The following is a 25,479-nucleotide window of genomic DNA, read 5'->3' as shown; positions in this document are numbered from 1 at the left end:
CCCGTTGAGAGGGCAATCAGGTTTCAACCACCCACCCACCACCACAAAAAGAATACCTACCGGAATTAATAAAAGACTATCGATGCTGTCATCTAGCAAAGCTGAATTCGACAAAGCAACCCCCCCGTACCAAAAAGCACTTGATGAATGCGGATACAACTTCACCCTCACCTACGAACCCACGCCAGGAAACCAACCAAAAAGGAGCAGAAAACGAAACAACATTATCTGGTACAACCCCCCATACAGCAAAAACGTCTCAACTAATATTGGCCACAAATTCCTCACCCTGGTCGACAAACACTTCCCCAAAGGCAACACCCTAAGGAAAGTATTCAACAAGAACAACATTAAATTGAGCTACAGCTGCATGAACAACATGCGACAAATCATTTCAAACCACAATAAAGCTATTGAAAAGGAGCCGCCCACCACCAGGCAGAACGACTCCAAAACTGACAAAAGCTGTAACTGCCGCAAGAAACCTGATTGCCCTCTCAACGGGGGGTGCTTACAATCATCAGTTGTTTACCAAGCAAAGGTAATACGTTGCCTCTTCGGGCTGTGCCCGGCCGGGCCCCATGGGGACAGGCGCTCGCCATCGTGCCCCAACTCTGGGCCTGGCTCCAGAGGGGGGCCCTGGTGACCCGCTTCCGGGCGAGGGAAATCTGAGTCTTTGTTGTTGCATTCCTATAGAAGTTTTCGAGCTGCTCTTTGTCTGATCCCTCACCTAGGACCTGTTTGTCTTGGGAGACCCTACCAGGGGGCATGAAAGCCCCCGGACAATATAGCTCCTAGGATTATTGGGACACGCAAATTCCTCTACCACGGTAAGGTGGCAGCTCAGAGAGGAGATATATATATATATATATATACTGTATGTATAATATATGTGTATTTATTTATAAATATACATATATACAGGACCAACTTCAAGGGGAACTGCACTTATTTTGCCCAGGCATCTTTTTGAGTTGTTCGCCAGTTTCAGGTCTTAAATCAGTGTCCCAACTTGTTGTAATACCTACTCAGACTTCTTCTATCCAGGTGAGAGGCATGATGTATGATCTACAATAAACTTACAGGGAGCAAGAAAACAGCAGATCACTCGATGTAAACATAAGACACACAGGAAGTGATCACGTCGCCGCTATAAATAGTTTGTCTGTGTTAGCACTTGTAATAATATCACTGATACTTGTTAATATGTCAAGTCAAGATGGCGGCGCCCTGACGGGCTGCGGCTTGCAGACGCTCATGGTAGAAATAGAACATTTGGCAAAAATACCGGACAATTCTGTACATTTCATGGCTAGCTTACAACGTGGACACTCCGTGGTCACATACGACCGCCAGACAATTGTGGATATGGATAGATCGGGCCGTTTTGGAATGAAAGATGCGTGTACGTTGGACCTCCTTGCTAGCATGGGAATACTTTGCCGGCTACATCCAGCGGCCTTTGACGCAGCGTCAAGCACCAGTGGGGACCGTCCAAGGAAGACACGTAAGCGGTGTGATCAGAAGCAGAAGCGGGGATGCCGAGCGGGGCTAACAACAAAGCTTAAGGCTAATCCCCACAGAACGCCGCTTCCTTCCATCCTGCTTTCAAACGTCCGCTCCCTGGAGAACTAACTGGACTACCTGAAGCTGGATTTAAATGCAAGACGCGAGATGAGAGATTGCTGCGCCATATTTCTCACAGAAACGTGGTTGAAATTATCCGTTCCGGATGAGGCAGTTAGCATTGAGGGGCTAACTATGTTTCGGTCGGACAGGAGCAGAACTCTTACTGGTAAATCCCGAGGCGGTGGTGTTTGCATATATGTCAATAATAACTGGTGCAATAATGGGAAGATAGTTTCACGTCACTGCTCTCCTGATGTTGAACTATTAACTATAAAATGCAGGCCATTTTATTTACCCAGGGAATTCAGTGCTATGATCTTCACAGCAGTGTACATTCCCCCCAGTGCTAACAGTAAAGAAGCTTTGAATGCTTTGTACTGCTCCATCAATGTACTGCAAACTACACATCCAGAGGGAGTTTACATCGTGGCAGGGGATTTTAATCAAGCTAACATGAAAACAGTTTTCCCTCATTTCCATCAATATGCAAATTTTGCAACCAGGGGTGGAAGCAAGCTGGACTTGGTTTATAGTAATATTAATCAGGCGTATAAAGCTGCACCACGCCCCACCTCGGCTCCTCAGACCATCTATCTGTGATGCTAATTCCTGCATACAAGCCCCTGCTGATCAGGAAGCAAGCTACAGTGAAGCAGGTGAGGACCTGGCCAGAGGGAGCAATGTCAGCATTAAAAGACTGCTTCGAAACCACAGACTGGGACATGTTCAAAGGAGCCGCCACCGAAAATCTTCACACGTGTGAAGGAGTATGCAGAGTCTGTGTCCGCATACATTCAGAAGTACATGGAGGATGTCAGTGTGATCAAGAACATCCCCACACGGGCCAACGAGAAACCCTGGATGAACAGTGAGGTACATGCAATGCTGAAGGCTCGGAACAAGGCTTTCAAGTCTGGCGACATGGTGGCATTAAAACCAGTCAGAGATAAACTGAACCGTGCCATTAAGGTTGCAAAGCGTGCTCACAGTCAGAAAGTGCAGGACTTCTTCGAGAACCCTACAAACACTAGACGAATGTGGCAGGGCATACAGGTCATCACGGACTATAAAACTGCCCCCTGTCCCTGTGACAACAGTATCAGCTTCCTAGATGACCTTAACAACTACTTTGCAAGGTTTGAGGCACTTAACACCACTCCAGCGAGAAAAACCATCCCTTGCCCTGATGAGCAGCCGCTCAACCTGGATATAGCGGATGTCCGGAAAACCCTGAGGAGAGTGAACCCCCGGAAAGCACCGGGACCTGATGACATTCCGGGCAAGGTGCTTAAGGGATGTGCAGACCAGCTGGCTGGGGTTCTCACAGACATCTTCAATATCTCGCTGACCCAGGCTGTGGTACCATCATATTTTAAGACGGCCACAATCATCCCAGTGCATAAAAAACCCACAATCTCCTCCCTCAATGATTACCGCTCCGTTGCACTCACCCCCATCATAATGAAGTGCTTCGAGAGGCTGGTAAAGGAATATATTGTCTCCAGACTTCCCCCCACATTCGACCCATACCAGTTTGCTTATCACCCTAACCGCTCCACAGAGGACGCCATCTCCTCTGCACTCCACCTGAGCTTTGAACATCTGGAAGGAAAGGACACACACGTGCGGATGTTGTTCCTGGACTTCAGCTCAGCATTCAACACCATCATCCCGCAGCACTTGGTGAGCAAACCTTGGATTCAGTACCCCGCTATGCAACTGGCTGCTTGACTTCCTCACAGACAGACCCCAATCTGTGAGAGTGGGCAACAACACCTCCAGTGCCATCTCCCTGAGCACCGGCTCCCCCCAGGGCTGCGTCCTGAGTCCGCTGCTGTTCACGTTGATGACTCATGACTGCTGAGCTAGGTCCACCACCAACCACATTGTGAAGTATGCGGACGACATGACAGTAGTGGGCCTCATCCGTGACAACAACGACATGGACTACAGGGAGGAGGTGAAACATCTGGTTGACTGGTGCAGAACCAACAACCTGGTCCTGAATGTTAACAAGACCAAGGAGATCATCGTCGACTTCAGGAAGCACCAGTCCAGCCATGCTCCACTCTACATCAACGGCACAGCGGTGGAGATAGTAAGCAGCACCAAGTTCCTGGGGGTGCAGATAACTGACAATATAACCTGGTCCCTACACACCGGAGCTCTTGTAAAAAGAGCTCAGCAGCGCATGCACTTTTTGCGTCGGATGAAGAGAGCACAGCTCCCTCCCCCCATTCTCACCACATTCTACAGAGGCACTATAGAGAGCCTGCTGACCAACAGCATCTCTGTCTGGACTGGAGCCTGCAATGCCTCAGACTGGAAGTCTCTCCAGAGAGTGGTGAGGATGGCAGAAAAGATCATCAGGACTCCTCTTCCTCCTATCCAGGAGATCGCAAAAAGCCGCTGCCTGACCAGGGCTCAGAAAATCTGCAAAGACTCTTCCCACCCCACCAAGGACTGTTTTCACTGCTGGACTCTAGAAAGAGGTTCCGCAGTCTCCGAAGCAGAACCTCCAGGTTCTGTAACAGCTTCTTCCCCTCAGGCCGTAAGACTCTTGAATGCATCATAATTATCCCCTCAACTCCCCCCAAAATGGATTAACTCGCTGGAATAAAAAAGACAATATAACATACATCCATAAACGTGGACGCATGTGAAAAAGTGCAATATATTTATCTGTACAGTAATCTATTTATTTATTTATAAATATTTATATGTATTTATTGTTTTTTTATTTATATATTATTTATATATATTTATTTATTTATACATGCACCTTATTGCTTTTTTATCCTGCACTACCATGAGCTTATGTAACGAAATTTCGTTCTTATCTGTATGTCACGTGGGGGGGTCGCTGCTTGCTGCGGGGTTGTTCTTCCAGTGCAAAGACGGCTCCGGACGACAGCGTGAAGGTAGGCCTGGATTTATTTAACATAAATAACTCACTACCATAACCACAAAAATACAACAAAAAAGGCAAGCGTGCCCAAAACGCACATGAAGCTGCTAGTTAGCAGAAGCTATGACATGGACTTTGAAAACTTACTTAGTCAGCAAGAGACATGAACTGGTATGACAAAGACAATGAATGCAGAACGAGTGAACAGAAAGAAAGACTTAAATAACCCAGATATGATTAACAACAGGTGCGTGGCTCAAAACGTGAAACAGGTGCGTGACATGGCAGGTGAAAACTAATGGGTGACCATGGAAACCAAACAAAACAAGGAAGTGCAACCAGGAACTAAAGAGAGTCCAAAAACCAAGCAAAACATGGCCAAACAAAAACATGATTAACACAGACATGACAGAACCCCCCCCCCCCCCCCCTTACGGACAGATCCCAGATGTCCAAAAATAAAAAACAGGATCAAGAGTCATGGGAGGGCGGGAGGGGGACATGGCGGTGGGTCGCCAGGCCAAGTGGCCCCGAATCCACCGAGGCATAGTCATGTGGCGGTGGCGAGTGGAACGCCGCCGCCACAGGCGAGGTGGGCGACGATCAGGTGGGTGCACTTGGAGGGGCGGACGACCAGGTAGACGAGGAGAAAGGCGCGTCGTCGTCATTGCAGGCGTGGAAGCTGCAGATGACGCAGGTGCGGGTGCAGCAGATGAAGCAGGCAGCGAAGCGGGTAGCGAAGCTTGGCGTGGCGCGTCGGGCGGCGAAGCTTGGCGTGGCGCTTCGGGCGGCGAAGCTTGGCGTGGCCATGGTTGGTCTTGGCGTGGTGTGTCTTGGACTTGGACTTGGTCTTGGCGTGGTGTGTCTTGGACTTGGTCTTGGCATGGGGGGTCTTGGACTTGGTCTTGGCATGGGGGGTCTTGGTCTTGGACTTGGTCTTGGTCTAGGCGAGGGTCTTGGTCTTGGCGTGGAGCTGGTACCGGAGCTTGGCGTCGTGGAGCTGGTACCGGAGCTTGGCAGCGTGGAGCTGGAACCGGAGCTTGGCAGCGTGGTGCAGGAACCGGAGCTTGGCGTCGTGGTGCAGGAACCGGAGCTTGGTGTCGTGGTGCAGGAACCGGAGCTTGGCCGTGTGGTACCGGAGCTTGGCCGCGTGGAGCTGGTACTGGCAGCACTGGAGCTTGGCGTCGAGGAACTTGACGTGGTGCAGGTGGCCTAGCTGGGGGTTGCTGCTTGGCAGGCCGAAAGACCGGTGATGGTGGACGGGCCGGAGGTTGCTGCCTGGCTGGGCGCAGCTGAGTCACCCCACTATTACAGCTCCTGGCCCTAGCCCCCCCCCCCTCAAGGAGCGGATACCAGACGCGCTCCCCGTCTGGAACCGTTTTTTGGGGTGGGTGGAGGGAGGTCAGGAGGGGGGCAGAATCCTCCCCATTAAATTGTCCAAAATGTCTATTCACCACCCCCACTTTAGACTGGGTCTGAAAAAAATCTAAATTTAGAAAAAATCTTCTCAAAAGGATTTTTCTTTGAAACAAAGTCCTTAGTGGGCGGCTGACAGAGGGCGTAAATAGAATCTAAAAAAAAGTCTTGGTCTCTGACGTCATCACCAGTGGGCGGGATGACGTCATCAGCACGGGTCTCCTGCGGCGGCGAGGAAGACTGGGCTGGTTGGGGGATCTTGTTGTCCGGAGGAGGATCCTGGGGGAACGACGCGCCATGCTGGTGAAAAGAAGCCTTTCTGTCTGGCCTCCATCTTCGCCAGCGCGTCTCCATCACCTCCTCGGAGCTCGTCTGCGGAAGAACGTCTGCTGCGTTCATTCTGTCACGTGAGGGGGTCGCTGCTTGTTGCGGGGTTGTTCTTCCAGTGCAAAGATGGCTCCGGACGACAGCGTAAAGGTAGGCTTGGATTTATTTAACATAAATAACTCACTACCATAACCCCAAAAATACAACAAAAAAAGGCAAGCGTGCCTAAAACACAAATGAAGCTGCTAGTTAGCAGAAACTATGACATGGACTATGAAAACTTACTTGGTCAGAATGATACATGAACCGGTGTGACATAAAGACAATGAATGCAGAACGAGTGAACAGAAAGAAAGACTTAAATAACCCAGACATGATTAACAACAGGTGCGTGACTCAAAACGTGAAACAGGTGCGTGACATGACAGGTGAAAACAATGGGTGACCATGGAAACCAAACAAAACAAGGAAGTGCAACCAGGAACTAAAGAGAGTCCAAAAACCAAGCAAAACATGGCGAAACAAAAACATGATTAACACAGACATGACACTGTGCTGTAAAGTTCAAATTTGAATGACAATAAAAAGGAAGTCTAAGTCTAAGTCTAAATAATTATAACAACAATATCACTAATACTTGTTAATATTTATCATAACAATATCACTGATACTTGTTAATATTTGTAATAACAATATCACTGATACTTGTTAATATTTATAATAACAGTATCACTAATACTTGTTAATATTTATAATAACAATATCACTAATACTTGTTAATATGTAAATATGTGCACTTCACCCTTAAGCAGGGATTCTCAAACTGTGGTACATGTACCACTAATGGCACGCGAGCTCCAACTCGTGGTACGCCCAGGAATCACCTAATTAGGTGATGAGGGTTTGATTTTCCTACATCCAAATGCAGTGTTACTGTTCAAACTGTATGTAACGTTTGAAAAGCACTGGATTGAAGCGCTCGTACAGCAGAGAGAAAAGTGGCAGACACAAGGCACGTTTTTGCTTGAAAAGAAAAAAAAAACAAGGTCTTCAAGGCAGAAGTGTATTGAAAGTATCCAGTATCAAACGTGTCCACATCATTCAACTTACTGCGTCATGAGTTCAACTTCATGAATTATTGTGACTACTAAGTCACGTTTTTGCTTGAAAAAAAAAAAAAACCTATGTCTTCAAAGCAGAAGTGTATTAGAAATTATCCAGTATCAAACGTGTCCACATTATTCAACTTACTGTGTCATGAGTTCAACTTCATGAATTATTGTGACTACTAAGTCACGTTTTTGATTGAAAAAAAACAAAACAAAGTGTCCAAGGCAGAAGTGTATTAGAACGTGTCCAGTAGCAAAGGTGTCTGGATCATTCAACTTACTGAGTTCAACTTCATGAATTATTGTGACTACTAAGTGTCGATACAAAAACAATTAGCACTCCACTTCAACTTAAAGACAGCATAGGTCCATCACACACTACTAAATGATCAAGTATGGAGGATTCCTGCTGATATAATATATATATATATATAATATCCTAATTTTAACTACACAGTAGACACTCTGGGGGTCTTGTACACATGCATGTGGGGGGGTTGGGGTTCGGCACACCCCTCATTGCCTCGTCGGCCGGCGCGGATTCCGGGGACTGCGTTGTGGTGGCCTGCCAGGCTTTTATTAATTTTTTTTATTTTTTATTTTTTATATATATATATATATATATATATATATATATATATATATATATCCAGCGCGGATTCCGAGGACTGCGTTGTGGTGGCCTGCCAGGCTTTTATTATTATTATTTTATATATATATATATATATATATGTATATATATATATATATATATATATATGTATATATATATATATATATATATATATATATATATATATATATATATATATATATATATATATATATATATATATATATATACATATATATATATATAGGTATATATATATATATATATATACATATATATATATACTTTTTTTTTTTTAAATAATGTTTATTATTTACTTACTTTATTTTATTTTATTTATTTATTTGTATTTGTTATTTTTAATTTAATTTAATGTGTATTTTATTGTATTATTATTATTATTATTTTTAAATTATTATTATTATTTTTGTTTAATCTTATTATTTATTTTTGTGTGGCGTCGCGCGGGTCTGGATTCCTGTTGGGTGGGGTCCGTGCCCGTGTGGCCCGACCTTGCGCTGTGGGGTCTCTGTTGGCGACTTGATGTGGTGGCGGCACGGCGCCCGTGTCTGGTCTGGATACTGTGTCTCGGTTGTTTGGGCAGTGGTGTGTTTGTGCGGGTTTGGGTTGGGGTGGTGGGGTCTTTTGGTGGGGGGGGGGGGGTGTCTCTTGTTTGCGTGTTGGCGTTTGGGCTTGCTGGCGGGCTGGCGCTGGCTGGTCTCTGTGATCCTGTTGGTGTGTGGTTGCCAGTCGCGGTTTTTTTTTGATCGATTTGATTGGGTGGTGCTGGCTGTCTGGGGGTGTTGTGGCTGCTGTTTCTGCTGCCGTTTGTTTGTGGTGTGGGCGCCCTTGGCTGCTGGGTCTGGTGCAGGGGGGTGGCTGATGTTGCGACTGGTGGCAGCGCGCGCGCGTGGTGGTTGTCGGGGCTGACGAACTGTGTATATGTATGTGTGTGTATGTGTGTGTGTGTGTGTGTATGTATGTATGTATGTATGTATGTATGTATGTATGTATGTATGTATGTATGTATGTATGTATGTATGTATGTGTATGTATGCATGTGTATGCGTGTGTATGTGTACATGTGTATGTTTATGTGTATGTATATATATATATGTATGTATATTTCTGGGGGTACGTTCTGGGCCTGCCTGTCGGGTGGGGGTCGGCGCCTCAGGCTACAGCATCCGGACTGTGTGTCTGGAGCTCCTGTGTCCCACCATCCATCCCTTCCGGGTGCCCGTCTTGGTTGGGGCCTGCTGAGTCTGGTCCCTGCGTCTACTGTGGTGGCTTGGTGCTGCAGGGTATTCCGAGGTGCTGCGAGTCGGCCAGTTGTTGGGGTGGCGACCTTGTGTGTCAGCATGTCTGTGATCTTCTTTTAATTCTTTTTTTATTTTATTTTTATAAATAGATTTAATTATTTATTTATTCTTATTTTTTAATATATTTTATTAATATTATTATTATTATTAATATTATGTATTTATTTATTTTATTTATTTATTTCCCCTACCTCAGGGGGGGGACTCGGCGGGGCGGTTGCTGGTTGTTCCATCTCCATCGTTGGGGTCCCTGCGGGTGGGGTGGGTGGTTCCCGTGGCCCCGTGCTGGGTGGTCCTGTGGCGGCCGGCTTGGGTGGGGTGGCCGTGGGCTGGCCTTGCCGCGCTCTCCGGGGGTGAGGGGGGCTCGTGGGGGCCCGGTTGCCGGTGGGGCGGGGGCGGTCTTCCCGTCCGGTTGCGGGGGGTCTCCGGGCCCCTCGGGCGGGGCGTCCCGCCTTTCTGTCCGTGTGGGGTGTGGTCTCTCGCTGGCTTGGGGTCTGGCTTCCCCCTGCTTTTCTCGTGCCTTGTCCTCTGCCGGGTGCGTCTGTCTGCGGCCTGCTGCTGGCCCTTGTGGGCGGCGCGGTGGGCCAGGCTCTGGGGTTCCTGTCGCTGTCCGGCTTGGCTGCGTGGGGGCGGTGGCCCCTGGTTCCCTGGGCACCACACCTACTGTTTGTGGGATGGGCTCTCTGGGAGGCTGGGGCCGTACTCTGGCTCCCGCACACACTGGGAGTCAAATGTATTGTACATGCAAATTCACATATACTCACACACATACATACACACATACATAGGTACCTACGCTCCCACATACATATACAAATAAATACAGTACATATTTACACACTCAAAGTTCGTACATCCACACGCACATTCATTATACAAACATACTGTATACACATACTGTACATATACACTCACTGTACAAACACACACACATACTACACATTTACATTCACTGTGCAAACACACACATACATATACTGTACATATACATTCACTGTACAAACACACATATACACATACTGTACATATACATTCACTGTACAAACACACATATACACATACTGTACATATACATTCACTGTACAAACACACATACTGTATACACATACTGTACATATACATTCACTGTACAAACACACGTATACACATACTGTACATATACATTCGCTGTACACACATATACACATACTGTACATATACATTCACTGTACAAGCACACATACACATACTGTACATATACAAGTACATATGCACACATACACTCATGCACATAATCACGTTTCATCAAACATATATTAACGTTGTTGCCCTAGGGTAAACTGGGTATAACACATGGCACACTGACAAAGCTTAACCTATTGTTACTATAACAATCTACAAGGTTAATGTAGGTTGCTTCTCTTTCTTCCCCTCCATTTTTCTGCATTCTTTCGTATCTCAAGTTATCATTACGTATATGTATTGTTGCATTTGAACAATTGTATTGTTGATAATAAAGGTAAAGTATTGGTATTGTTTATTATCAATAGCACTATTTCTATTGGTATTCATATTGCTCCATTTGTAGTGTAATAATGCTCATTGTCATTTCTGTATTATTTTTTATTTTCGCTAACTGCTTATTTGCTATTACTTTTACCATCATATTTGTACATGTCCTATTTGCTGATGTTGCTCTGTTGTTGTTGTGTTTGCTGTTGTTGTTGTTGTTGTTGTGTTTGCTGTTGTTGTATTTGTCTCTCTGTCTAATCCCCCTCTTGTCCCCACAATTCCCCCCTCTGTCTTCCTTTTTCTCTCTTTCTATCCCCTCCTGCTCCGGCCCGGCTGCACCAAATGATAATATAAATACATTTAATAAAGTCAAAATACAAATAAGGCAACAAGAGAAGTATCCTGCACTTCTCTTTTGTAAAGTAAATCTGAACAGCCGATATGGGCATCTACATCTACTATATGATCATCTACATCTGCTATATGATCATCTACATCTACTATATGATCATCTACATCAACTATATGATCATCTACATCTACTATATGATCATCTACATCTACTATATGATCATCTACATCTACTATATGATCATCTACATCTACTATATGATCATCTACATCTACTATATGATCATCTACATCTACTATATGATCATCTAAATCTACTATATGATCATCTACATCTACTATATGATCATCTACATCTACTATATGATCATCTACATCTACTATATGATCATCTACATCTACTATATGATCATCTACATCTACTATATGATCATCTACATCTACTATATGATCATCTAAATCTACTATATGATCATCTACATCTACTATATGATCATCTACATCTACTATATGATCATCTACATCTACTATATGATCATCTACATCTACTATATGATCATCTACATCAACTATATGATCATCTACATCTACTATATGATCATCTACATCTACTATATGATCATCTACATCTACTATATGATCATCTACATCTACTATATGATTTGCCCGAGAAGCTGGGCAGGACATTATGAAAAAAAAAGAAAAAAGAAAAAGAAAGTGTCCAGTAGCAAAGGTGTCTGGATCATTCAACTTACTGAGTTCAACTTCATGAATTATTGTGACTACTAAGTGTCGATACAAAAACAATTAGCACTCCACTTCAACTTAAAGACAGCATAGGTCCCTCACACACTACTAAATGATCAAGTATGGAGGATTCCTGCTGATATAATATCGGGTTAATATCGGTATCGGCCAATACTCAAAACTAACCTAGTTGATATTCACCTGTTGTAGACATCATCGTCCTCACACCCCCACCCCCAGTAGTTGTTGGGGAAGCCGTTGATGGTCAGGAAGTGTTCCTTGGACATGGAGGACACCCCCCCAAAAGCCTGATCGTAGTGTAACCTGCACACAGGTGGTCATAAAGGATTGGTTAAGTTATTGTCACCACATTCTTATTGTCACCACTGAATGAATGTTAAGTTAATAAGTTGTTAAGGTATTGTTACCACTGAAATAATGTTAAGTTATTAAGTAGTTAGTTTATTGTTACGACTGGATGAACGTTAAGTTAATAAGTAGTTAAGTTAATAAGTAGTTAAGTTATTGTTATCACTAAATGAATGTTAAGTTAATAAGTAGATAAGTTATTGTTACCACTGGACAATATGTTAAGTTGAATACTGTCAAGACTTGGACTTTGGCGTGGTTTGTTCTCCCGTGGTGCAAATTATTTGGACCAGACATGGCGTGAAGGTGAATACATATTTAATTTTAACACTCAAAAAAAGGAATAAACAAAAGGCGCGCACAAGGGTGGAAGTACAAAACTTGGCTATAAAAACAAAAACTCGCACAAAGGCAGAACTATGGACATAAAACAAAACTTGCAAACTATGGCATGAATAAAGAAAACTTACTTGGACGAGAAAAGGGCATGAAAAAGAGCAGCATGGATCATAAGGGTGTGTAGAGAGTGTGATGTCGCCAGCCTGACTTCCTGGCAACAATGGGCTTAAATAATAGTGACATGATTAGTGAAAACAGGTGCGTGACTCAAAACGTGAAACAGGTGCGTGACCTGATAGGGGAAATCTGATGGGCTGCTATGGTGACAAAACAAACAAAAGTGCACTAAGAGTCCAAAAACAAAATCGAACATGACAAAAACAAAACATGATCACACAGACATGACAAATATGTAGTTAAGTTATTGTTACAACTGAAATAATGTTAACTTAATAAGTAGTTAAGTTATTGTTACCACTGGATGAATGTTAAGTTAACTAAATAGTTAAGTTATTGTTACCACTGGATGAATGTTAAGTTAAATAAATAGTTAAGTTATTGTTACCACTGAAATAATGTAAAGTTAATAAGTTGTTAGTTCATTGTTACCATTGGATGAATGTTAAGTTAATAAGTAGTTGAGTTATTGTTACCATTGAATGAATGTTAGGTTAATAAGTAGTTAAGTTGTTGTTACCACTGAAATAATGTTAAGTTATTAAGTAGTTAGTTTATTGTGACCACTGGATGAATGTTAAGTTAATAAGTAGTTAAGTTTGTGTTACCACTGAATGAATGTTAAGTAGAATAAATAGTTAAGTTATTGTTACCACTGGATGAATGTTAGTTAAATAAATAGTTAAGTTATTGTTACCACTGGATGAATGTCAAATTAAAAAGTAGTTAAGTTATGGTTACCACTGGATGAATGTTAAGTTAAAAAGTAGTTAAGTTATTGTTACCACTGGATGAATGTTTCGTTATTATAAGTAGTTAATTTATTGTTACCACTGGATGAATGTTAGGTTAATAAGTAGTTTGGTTATTTTTACCATTGGATGAATGTTAAGTTAAACAAATAGTTAAGTTATTGTTACCACTGGATGAATGATGTAAAGATCAGATAATGTACTGTCTCTTTAAAAAGCTGAAGCTCTGAAGTTCCTCAGGTGCAGCTACGTATTTAGATCTCTCCTGTTTAGTTGCTAAAGTTAAGTTGAATAAACTTATATTTTCTTTGCATCGCTGTGGAAGGAAAACAAGTAATCTTCTAACTCCATCGCCCACATTTGTGTTTTTCTGGAATGTCAAAGTCTTCCAGAGCGACAGGAAGTTCTATTCGACTCAAGCAGACTGTGTGTGTGTGTGTGTGTGTGTGTGTGTGTGTGTGTGTGTGTGTGTGTGTGTGTGTCTGTGTGTGTGTGTGTGTTTATGTGTGTGTGTGTATGTGTGTGTGTGTGTGTGTGTGTATGTACACATTTGAATTCTAAGAAAGTTGCAAACATTGATCATGCAGAACACTACTTAACCCAAAATCAGTGAAGTTGTCACGTTGTGTAAATGGTAAATAAAAATAGAATACAATGATTTGCAAATCCTTTTCAACTTAAATTCAGATATTTCATGTTCACACTGAGAAACCTCTTTTCTTTTTGCAAATAATCATCAACTTCGAATTTAATGGCAGCAACACATTGCAAAAAGGTTGTCACAGGGGCATTTTTACCACTGTGTTACATGGCCTTTCCTTTTAACAACACTCAGTAAACGTTTGGGAACTGAGGAGATACATTTTTGAGGTGGAACTCTTTCCCATTCTTGCTTGATGTACAGCTTAAGTTGTTCAACAGTCTCCCTTCTGCTATTTTAGCCTTCAAATTGCACCACACATTTTCAATGGGAGACAGGTCAGGACTACAGGCAGGCCAGTCTAGTACCGGCACTCTTTTACTACGAAGCCACGCTGTTGTAACACATGGCTTGGCATTGTCTTGCTGAAATAAGCAGGGGCGTCCATGAAAAAGACGTTGCTTGGATGGCAACATACAGTATGTTGCTCCAAAACCTGTATGTACCTTTCAGCATTAATGGTGCCTTCACAGATGTGTAAGTTACCCATGTCTTGGGCACTAATACACCCCCATACCATCACACATGCTGGCTTTTACAATTTGCGCCTAGAACAGTCCGGATGGTCCTTTTCCTCTTTGGTCCAGAGGACACCACGTCCACAGTTTCCAAAAACAATTTGAAATGTGGACTTGTCAGACCACAAAACACTTTTCCACTTTGCATCAGTCCATCTTAGATGAGCTCAGGCCCAGCGAAGCATTGCTGGGTGTTGTTGATAAATGGTTTTCGCTTTACATAGTAGTTTTAACTTGCTCTTACAGATGTAGCGACCAACTGTAGTTACTGACAGTGGTTTTCTGAAGTGTTCCTGAGCCCATGTGGTGATATCCTTAACACACTGATGTCGCTTTTTGATGCAGTACCGCCTGAGGGATCGAAGGTCCATAATATCATCGCTTACATGCAGTGATTTCTCCGGATTCTCTGAACCTTTTGATGATATTATGGAGCGTAGATGGTGAAATCCCTAAATTCATTGCAATAGTTGGTTGAGAAATGTTGTTGTTAAACAATTTGCTCAGGCATTTGTTGACAAAGTGGTGACCCTCGCCCCACCTTTGTTTGTGAATGACTGAGCATTTCATGGAAGCTGCTTGTATACCCAATCATGGCACCCACCTGTTCCCAATTAGCCTGTTCACCTGTGGGATGTTGAGCATTCCTCAACTTTATCAGTCTTTTTAGGCACTTGTGCCAGCTTTTTAGAAACATATTAACAAAAAATAAAGTTTTCCAGTGTGAACATTATATCTTGTCTTTGCAGTCTATTCAATTGAATATAAGTTGAAAAGGATTTGCAAATCATTGTATTCTGTTCTTATTTACCATTTACACAACGTGACAACTTTACTGCTTTTGGGTTTTGTAGAAGGTGACATGAACAGTCTGACCTGAAGCCGAACTTGTCAATGAAGGCAGCCAAGTGTCGAGGTTGACTGAAACACTGGTACATGTTGCGGTCGTCCATGGGGATCAGGTCCACGTCGCTGAAGACAAAACACTTGTAGTCGTCGTCCTTCAGCGCCTCCGTGTAGCCCACGTTCAACAGTTTGGCTCGGTTGAAGAGCTCGTCTCCCTCCTGATGAGTACGTACACACACACACACACACACACACACACACACACACACACACACACACACACACACACACACACACACACACACACACACACACACACACACACACACACACACACACACACACACACACACACACACACACACACACACACACACACACACACACACACACACATTATTGTATTTGTTACCTTCTTGAGACCTCAGAAAAATGCCTACCTCTTTAGGACCACCCTTCTTAAGATACATAAAGATTTGTATTTACAACATTAATAATATATACATACTATGCAAATATAAAAAAGGTAAGCTTTTAGTTATTTATTTATTTTTTGTTTGTAAAAATGTTTTAATCTTCATTATTTACTTCAAGTTATTACAATCAATCAATCAATCAATGCTTATTTATATAGCCCTAAATCACAAGTGTCTCAAAGGGCTGTGTCCATAAGGAGGGGGATACTGTCACGGCCCGGGTGCATTCCAATGCGCATTCATCTGTGCGCTCCGTTGAGCGCACCTCCAAGTGCGCCCTGCGCACGCCACTCCTGCAATCAATCAACAGTCACACACCGGACGCTGAGGAGTCCCTTGCGCTTCTTAAGCCAGAGCTATCCTGCGTTCCAAGCCAGAACGTAGTTACCTGTTCCGTACAGTAAGCCGACTCATCTCTAGCTCTATGCTCACTCACTCTGTGTTTCTCCTCCTCTGTGTTCATTTGTCCCTAGTGACAAGTTGTGTGTCTCGTCCCCCCGTATTCCTTCTGGTTCTCTGGTTGCCTTTTTGGTTCTCGACCTCCCGCCTGGATAGGGACTTTGACACCTTGCCCCTGACCCCCTGCCTGTCCCTGGATCTCTGAGCTTGCCTTGCCCTCTTGGACTTCCGTACCTCGCTCAACACTCCTGGTAACGACTCAGTGTATCCCTACACATAGTCACACCATACACATATTTGGATTAAGTTTCACACTTCATAATATTGTAATATTAATAAATACAGCTAAAACGACGTCCCTGCATCTGTGCCGTCTCATTTCTCCTCCCCCCCCCCCCCGTACCGTACGTTCTGGCCCAAAAAAATCAAGAACCAGGTGACACAGTAGACCCTGGTCCCCACCCCTTTCTCAATTCCCACGGTTCCCTATCTATCAACCATGCGTCCTAAACACACCGAACTGGCCCGGCCAGGCGGTGTGTCTCTCTCCAACCATGAAAAAAAGATAAGTTTTAAACTGTTGAAGGCAGATCCGCTGCCACCATGGTTTTTCTCAGTGAGCAAGTAGGAAGAGGCATGTAACTCCCTGGTGTCTGATCCCCGCGACACAGACTGTGGGTATGTACCCGGGACGTGGAGTGCGTTGGACGCGATGGTAGCGGAGACCCTCCGCTATTCGCCCGAAGAGCTGGAGAGTATGATGTGGGGCCCTGAGGGTTCGCTGGTCCCCATCAACTCGGTCTGGCCCGGGGAAAACGCCGCAACACTGTGCCTGTCGCGTCGGCGAGGACAGAGACCTTCCAAAAGGGCTTCGCCACGCTGCTGGGACGTTCCGCCTCCATTGACTCAAGCTCCTCCCCCAGTGACTCAAGCTCCGCCCCGAGTGACCCAAGCTCCTCCCCCAGTGACTCAAGCCCATCTCCCAGTGATTCTAGGCCCACCCCCAGTGACTTTGGCTCCGCCCCCATGACTCTTGTTCCGCCCACCGCTCTGGAATTTTTTTCTGGCCCTCCTCAACAGTCTCATGTTGGAATGAGAAGAGGACTGTTTAAACAATCTAGAGGGGAGGTAGAATCTACCCGCCTCCTGGCCTCCCGCCTCCCGCCTCCCACCCTTTGTGACTGTTCCGCATTTGGCAGGATGCGCCTGGCATCCTCCTTAGGAGGGGGGGGGTGGGAGGGTGCTGATGGCTGTGCTGGTGGGGTGGCACAGCTGCGGCCAGCAAAATGGCTACCGCCTGCTAGACAACCACCACCTAGCCTTCGGCAGACCAAGCCGCAACCTCCAGCCAGACCACCACCACCTGCTCTAAGACTGCTTCCCGTACCCGCTCTAAGGCTGCTTGCTGCACCAGCATCCGCTCCAAGGCTGGTTCCCACATCAGCACCTGCTCCTAGGCTGGTTCCCACACCAGCACCTGCTCCGAGGCTGGTTCCCGCAACATCACCCGCTCTGAAACTGGTTCCCGCACCAGCACTCGCTCTGAAACTGGTTCCCGTACCAGCACCCGCTCCAAGGCTGGTCCCCTTGCCAGCACCCGCTCCAAGGCTGGTCCCCGTGCCAGCACCCAGGCTGGTCTCTGTGGCAGCACCCAGGCTAGTGCCCGTGCCAGCACCTTGGCTAGCTCCTTTGCCATCACCACGGCTAGCTACTGCGGCAGCACCTCGGCCAGCTCCTGCTTCAGCACCTCGGCCAGCTCCTCAGCCTGCTGCTTTGTCTCTGGCTCCAACAACATTGTCCTCATTGTCCTACGGCGCCGCCCTAATCTCCAGCATCGTCGCCTATGCGACCTCCGCATGCAGCGCCCTCTTTGGCAAGTGCATCAACGCTTTTTGCGCCAACAGCAGCGACGCCCAGGACAGAGGTGTGGAACTACTAGGCTGCTGTGTTCTGGCGCCACTCGCGCCCGCCTTCCCGACTGCTAAGGAGGTGGTCGTTCCATGGTCGCCTGCCTCACCTGCTGCAGCGGTGTTCTACTCGATGCCGCCACCAGACGCATCCCCGGTGGATTCGGGGACACTTGGGCCGGCGACCCACAACCAGTTCCCCCCTCCGCCCTCCCTTGACTCTTGATCTTGGTCTCTGTTTTTTGTTGTCTGGTTTCATATGACATCTGGAAGCTGTCCATAAGGAGGGGGGTACTGTCACGGCCCGGGCGCATTCCAATGTGCATTCATCTGTGCGGTCCGCTGAGCACTCTGCTGCGCGCACCTCCAAGCGCCACTCCTGCAGTAGCTGCACCGGTGCACAGCTGCAATCAATCAGCAATCAGGTGGTGGGATCAATATGAATCCATCAATACTTTGGTTTATTCTTGTGTCAAATAGAGTCTACTTTGACTTTGTTACATTGAGTTGTATTGCAATGGCTGCATTTATTCATGTCGTCATTTTGCAAAGACCTATTCCTTCGGCTGGTTGGAGACTTCCGTCACATGACTAGTTCTGGAAGAAATCAATGGATCAAACATTGTTTGAAAAGGCAACGCGTGTGTTTCATCGCTAACAGAAGAAGAAACACAGTGGATTTAAGAAGGGCAGATTTGTTAGGAACTAGGGTTGTCTCCTTACCAATATTTTGGTACCGGTACCAAAATGTATTTCGATACTTTTTTATACTTTTGGATACTTTTTTAAAACAAAGGGAACAAAAAAAATAGCATTGTTGTCTTTATTTGAACAAATAATCTTAGGGTACATTAAACATGTGTTTATTATTTCAATTTACTCCTTAAATAAAATAGTGAACATACTAGAAAACTTGTATTTTAGTAGTAAGTAAACAAACAAAGACTCCTAATTAGTCTGCTGGCGTATGCAGTAACATATTGTGTCATTTATCTACCTATTATTTTGTCAACATTATAAAGGACAAACTGTAGAAATGTATTATTAATCTACTTGTTCATTTACTGTTAATATCTGCTTATTTTCTGTTTTAACATGTTCTATATACACTTCTGTTTAAATGTAATAATCACTTATTCTTCTCTTCTTTGATACTTTACATTAGTTTTGGATGATACCACACATTTAGGTATCTATCCGATACCAAGTAGTTACAGGATCATACATTAGTCATAATTTAACTTGTCATACTGCTCCCCTCTCACCTCCCAGGGGGTGATCAAGGGGATGGGTCAAATGCAGAGGACAAATTTCACCACACCTAGTGTGTGTGTGACAATCATTGGTACTTTAACTTAAATGTGTCCAGGGATGTATATCCTGAGTTTCCATCCATCCAGCAGGGTACACCCTGGACAAATCGCCAACTCATCGCAGGGCCAACACAGATAGACAGACAACATTCACACTCACATTCACACACTAGGGACCATTTAGTGTTGCCAATCAACCTATCCCCAGGTGCATGTTTATGAATATAATATGAATAAGCAAAAAGATTTAGTGATGATAAAAAATATTGATGTAATCACAGTAGTATCGACTAGATATGCTATTGTACTTGGTATCATTACAGTGGACCTCAGGTGTAGATCCACCCATGGCATTTGTTTACATTGATGCCGGTGAGCTATTGTATCCTCCTACGGTGTGTAGTGAAGCATGTTTAGCTATTCCTTGTTCTCCAGTGATAATGCTACTTGTAAGAAACTTACTTTATTTGTCGCCATCGAGGCCAGAATTAGTGATTAGGAAGTAGCTAAAACACTGCCGACTGCGGATGGATGTTAGCCGCTAGCTAGCTAGCCACGTCTTAAAGCACCTCTTCCTGAGGGTGTTTCAGTGTTATAACTTCACCTTTATCTTTACTTTTTACACCAAAATGTGTCCATTCTCCCTTTTCTGTCTACACACTGTGTCTGCTTGTAAGTACTCCGTGTGTGTGCGCTGCCGCGCATGCTCCTCTGCTCGTACAACCAGCAATGTCACGACGTGACGACGCGCCGTAGTGCCTGTAAAAAAAAAGAAATATGGCAAACCGGTATTTTTCAAACGAAGTATAGTACCGTTTTTGACTCATTAGTACCGCGATACTATACAAGTAACGGTATACCGTACAACCCTAGTAGGAAGTGTAGCGATAAGAACCTTAAACCTTATTCACGACTGTCTCATGAAGACGTTGTTCATGACTGAACAAGTGGTCACACTTGACTCACTTTTCCAACCACTCTGTTTTAAAAAAAAGTCATACAAAATGAATTGGAGCGATTAATTTTTCAATCAGTGATCATTCCAGAGCAAGACAGGACCTGATTGATGACGTAGACTCCATAGTCCAGCTGCTGGCGCTGCAGGATGGGGTGCAGATAGTAGAGCCATAACTTGAGGTGCTCGTCTCTCCTGCGAAACGGGATAATGATGGCGACCTTCTGTCGCGCCTCGCAGTCTTTGGGCTTGTAGCGTCCGCCCGGCTCCAAGTGCCCATTCTTCTCCTTGATGAGCTCCAGACTCACCGCCATGTTGAACTCCACCCGCAGAGGACCCACTGGCGACACAAGAGGGACAGATCAAGCTAGGCCGGGGGTCCCCAACTTTTTTGCACCACGGACCGGTTGAATGTGGAATTAACCCAAAAGCAGTGAAGTTGTCACGTTGTGTAAATGGTAAATAAAAAGAGAATTAAATGATTTGCAAATCCTTTTCAACTTATATTCAATTGAATAGACTGCAAAGACAAGAAATTTAATGTTTACACTGAGGAACTTCTTTTTTTTTTTAGCAAATAATCCTAAACTTAGAATTCATTGGCAGCAACACATTGCAATAAAGTTGTCAGAGGGGCATTTTTACCACTGTGTTACATGGCCTTTCCTTTTAGCAACACTCAGTAAAGGTTTGGGAACTGAAGAGACACATTTTTGAAGTGGAATTATTTCCCATTCTTGCTTGATGTACAGCTTAAGTTGTTCAACAGTCCGGGGTCTCCGTTGTGGTATCTTAGGCTTCATATTACGCCACACATTTTCAGTGGGAGACAGGTCTGGACTACAGGCAGGCCAGTCTAGTACCTGCACTTTTTTTTACTATGAAGCCACGCTGTTGTAACACGTAGCTTGGCATTGTCTTGCTGAAAATAAGCAGGGGCGTCAATGATAACTTTGCTTGGATGGCAACATATGTTGTTTCAAAAGCTGTATGTACCTTTCAGCATTAATGGTGCCTTCACAGATGTGTAAGTTACCCATGCCTTGGGCACTAATACACCCCCATACCATCACAGATGCTGCCTTTTACACTTTGCTCATACAACAGTCCGGATGGTTCTTTTCCTCTTTGGTCCACAGTTTCCAAAAACAATTTGAAATGTGGACTCGTCAGACCACAGAACTCGTTTCCACTTTGCATCAGTCCAACTTAGATGTGCTCAGGCCCAGCGAAGCGTTTCTGGGTGTTATTGATGAATAGCTTTGGCTTTGCATAGTAGAGTTTTAACTTGCATTTACAGATGTAGCGACCAACTGTAGTTACTGACAGTGGGTTTCTGAAGTGTTCCTGAGCCCATGTGGTGATATCCTTTACACATTGATGTCGCTTTTTGATGCAGTACCGCCTGAAAGATCGAAGGTCCGCAGTATCATGGCTTACGTGCAGTGATTTCTCCAGATTCTCTGACTCTTTTGATGATATCACGGAGCGTAGATGGTGAAATCCCTAAATTCCTTACAATAGCTCATTTAGAAATGTTGTTCTTAAACTGTTGGACAATTTGCTCATGCATTTGTTGACAAAGTGGTGACCCTCGCCCCGTCCTTGTTTGTGAATGACTGAGAATTTCATGGAAGCTGCTTTTATACCCAATCAACCACCTGTTCCCAATTAGCCTGTTCATCTGTGGGATGTTCCAAATAATTCTTTGATGAGCATTCCACAACTTTCTCAGTCTTTTTTGCCACTTGTGCCAGCTTTTTTGAAACATGTTGCAGGTGTGATGCCTTCACAATGTGGAATATATATGTTTTTTTTGTCAATCACTTTTTATTGACAGAGGTTATAGCCGTTTTCCATCCATGTTAGTGTAAACGAAGAGCGGAACTAATGTGTAGTGAAGTAGTTGCCCGAAGGTCCCTTTTTAGGTGTGGCTCTTTCCTCCCCCTCCCCTCAGAGGAAACTTGGGAAGCTTCAAGGATTGTTCGTGTCTTCACTCTTCTTAAACATTGCCTGTGTTTTCCAGGGGTTAGACTATGAACACAACCTTTTGTCTACTGACCTCACACGCCTGTGAGACCGGTAACACAGGCATCAAATTCCAAATGAGCTAATATTTGCAAAATATAAAGTTTTCCAGTTGGAACGTTAAATATCTTGTCTTTGCAGTCTATTCAATTGAATATAAGTTGAAAAGGATTTGCAATTGTATTCTGTTTCTATTTACCATTTACACAACGTGCCAACTTCACTGCTTTCGGGTTGTGTACTTTCCACTCGTGCCAGATAAATACATCCAAAATAAGTGCATGAAAGATACAACTCACTATAACACTGAATTAGTGGGAGCTCTGGCGTGTTTCTTTGCAATGAGATGCAGATGGAAACACGTTCATATTTGATATGTTGTTAAATGTGCAGTGTATCATGTCACAACGTTAGAACAAATATGCAATGATTATGTCTCATTTTTACTATTGTATAACATGTTGGTCCCAGGCAAGCAAAATGACACTGAGGCCATTGGAAAGCTTGCACAAACAGTTATTCAAAATCCTTGACCGAAAACCACAACCAACATCATCACTGTTTAGTTCTTCAAAAATACAGACTGTTCAATTTTGCTAACATTCAAAGATTAGCATCAATACCAATGGCCCATCCATCCATCCATTTTATACCGTTTGTCCCTTTCTGGGCCGCGGGGGGTGCTGGAGCCTATCTCAGCTGCAATGGCCCATCGAATCCTAAATGACACTGCGCCAGCGCCACTTAAGCACTTTGTCCAGTTTACCATATTTTCCAGACCGGACTGTAAGGTGCACTGCGGATGAGCGGGTCTATTCAGGTCTATTTTCATAAAAAAGGAGCACCAGATTATAAGGCGCATTAAAGGCCTACTGAAATGACATTTTTTTATTTAAACGGGGATAGCAGATCTATTCTATGTGTCATACTTGATCATTTCGCGATATTGCCATATTTTTGCTGAAAGGATTTAGTATAAAACAACGACGATAAAGATGGCAACTTTTGGTATCTGATAAAAAAAAGGCTTGTCCCTACCGGAAGTAGCGTGACGTAGTCAGTTGAACATATACGCAAAGTTCCCTATTGTTTACAATGATGGCCGCATGAAGTGAGAGAGATTCGGACAGAGAAAGCGACGATTTCCCCATTAATTTGAGCGAGGATGAAAGATTTGTGGATGAGGAAAATGCAAGTGAAGGACTAGTGGGGAGTGGAAGCGATTCAGATAGGGAAGATGCTGTGAGAGCCGGGGGTGACCTGATATTCAGCTGGGAATGACTAAAACAGTAAATAAACACATATATATACTCTATTAGCCACAACACAACCAGGCTTATATTTAATATGCCACAAATTAATCCCGCATAAAAACACCTACGTGTTTGTTATGCTAGCTCCTAACTCCTAGCTACTAGCTCGAGCTAGTTATAGCTCGAGCGGGTTATATGGACGGGATCCCGTACATATAACCCGCCAATACAATTCAAACACCTGCACAACACACACACTCACTCAGCCCAAACAACCGTTCACCTAACCCAAGGTTCATAAAGCTTATATATTTAACCAAAGTTACGTACATGACACGCACGTACGGGCAAGCGATCAAATGTTTGGAAGCGCGCGGGTGGGACCTGATATTCAGCTGGGAATGACTACAACAGTAAATAAACACAAGACATAAATATACTCTATTAGCCACAACACAACCAGGCTTATATTTAATATGCCACAAATTAATCCCGCATAACAAACACCTAGGTGTTTGTTATGCTAGCTCCTAGCTCCTAGCTCGAGCTAGTTATAGCAAACGATCAAATGTTTGGAAGCACAGCTACGTACTCACGGTATCGCGTCTGTGTATCCAAATCAAAGTCCTCCTGGTTAGAGTCTCTGTTGTCCGAGTTCTTCGATCTTGACTGCATCTTTCGGGAATGTAAACAAACAACGGCTGTGTTGTGTTGCTGACTTCCCTCGCAAAATATCCGCTTCGCACCGACAACTTTCTTCTTTGCTTGCTCAGCTTCTTTCTCCATAATGCAATGAATGTCCAGAATACTGTGGAATAATGAGATGAAAACAGAGCTATTTCGTATTGGCTTCAATGGAGAAGCCATACCTCTGTTAAACTGGCTACATCACGCGCATACCTCATCATACCGAGACGTTTTCAAGCGGAAGTGTGGCGGGAAATTTAAAATTGCACTTTATAAGTTAACCCGGCCGTATTGGCATGTGTTGCAATGTTAAGATTTCATTCATTTCTGTATAATGGACTGTATTTATATTATTCACATGTGAATAATGCTGTATAATGGACTATTTATATTGTTCACATGTAAAAAATACTTAAGTTTTTATTGTTTATTGTGAGCGAACTATGGTGCTGAATTTCCCCCAGGAATCAATAAAGTTCTTTCTATTCTATTCTATTCTAACGGAGCAGCATCTTCTCACATCGTGGCTCACTAGTGCAATTATGTAAACCAACTATAACGGTAGTTTTTAGCGCTTTCATAGCGAGTCTACTGACAGATATAAGTTAGAACTTTACGCTACTCTATATTAGAAATGCCGCATAACAAGAAAGTAGAGAAATAGAAGAAGCTTTTTGACTATGGTGTTGGCACAGACTATAATGGCGGACCTGTGCACATTTTCAGGACTTATGCAGATCCCAAAAACAGGTCAGCAGGAACCAGAGGGTAAGAAAGGTTGCTTTTGCTTAATATTGCGAAACAAAACACCAGATAATGTGTCTTACCTTATACACACACCATAATA

General features: G+C 43.9%; 3 protein-coding genes across 6 annotated transcripts in view; 1 reads left to right on the top strand and 2 right to left on the bottom strand.

The window, feature by feature from the left end:
- Nucleotides 1–25,479, top strand: part of LOC133636330 (zinc finger protein 25-like) — a 1,044,419-nt gene that overhangs the window by 134,818 nt on the left and 884,122 nt on the right. The window lies entirely within an intron of this gene.
- Nucleotides 1–25,479, bottom strand: part of LOC133636332 (zinc finger protein 25-like) — a 341,291-nt gene that overhangs the window by 203,802 nt on the left and 112,010 nt on the right. The window lies entirely within an intron of this gene.
- LOC133636345 (beta-1,4-galactosyltransferase 1-like) overlaps nucleotides 1–25,479 on the bottom strand; it is a 40,155-nt gene that overhangs the window by 2,962 nt on the left and 11,714 nt on the right. Inside the window, exons 2-4 of the mRNA XM_062030315.1 lie at nucleotides 20,769–21,004; nucleotides 15,645–15,832; nucleotides 12,115–12,237 (exon numbers count right to left, since the gene is read on the bottom strand). Coding sequence (XP_061886299.1) covers nucleotides 12,115–12,237; nucleotides 15,645–15,832; nucleotides 20,769–21,004 — 547 coding nt within the window. The remainder of the gene's footprint in view (nucleotides 1–12,114; nucleotides 12,238–15,644; nucleotides 15,833–20,768; nucleotides 21,005–25,479) is intronic.

Source organism: Entelurus aequoreus, linkage group LG20 (assembly GCF_033978785.1).
Source record: "Entelurus aequoreus isolate RoL-2023_Sb linkage group LG20, RoL_Eaeq_v1.1, whole genome shotgun sequence".
Classification (NCBI taxonomy): Eukaryota; Metazoa; Chordata; class Actinopteri; order Syngnathiformes; family Syngnathidae; genus Entelurus; species Entelurus aequoreus.
The sequence above is the reverse complement of the archived record's forward strand: the minus strand, read 5'-3'. Positions and strand labels throughout refer to the sequence as shown.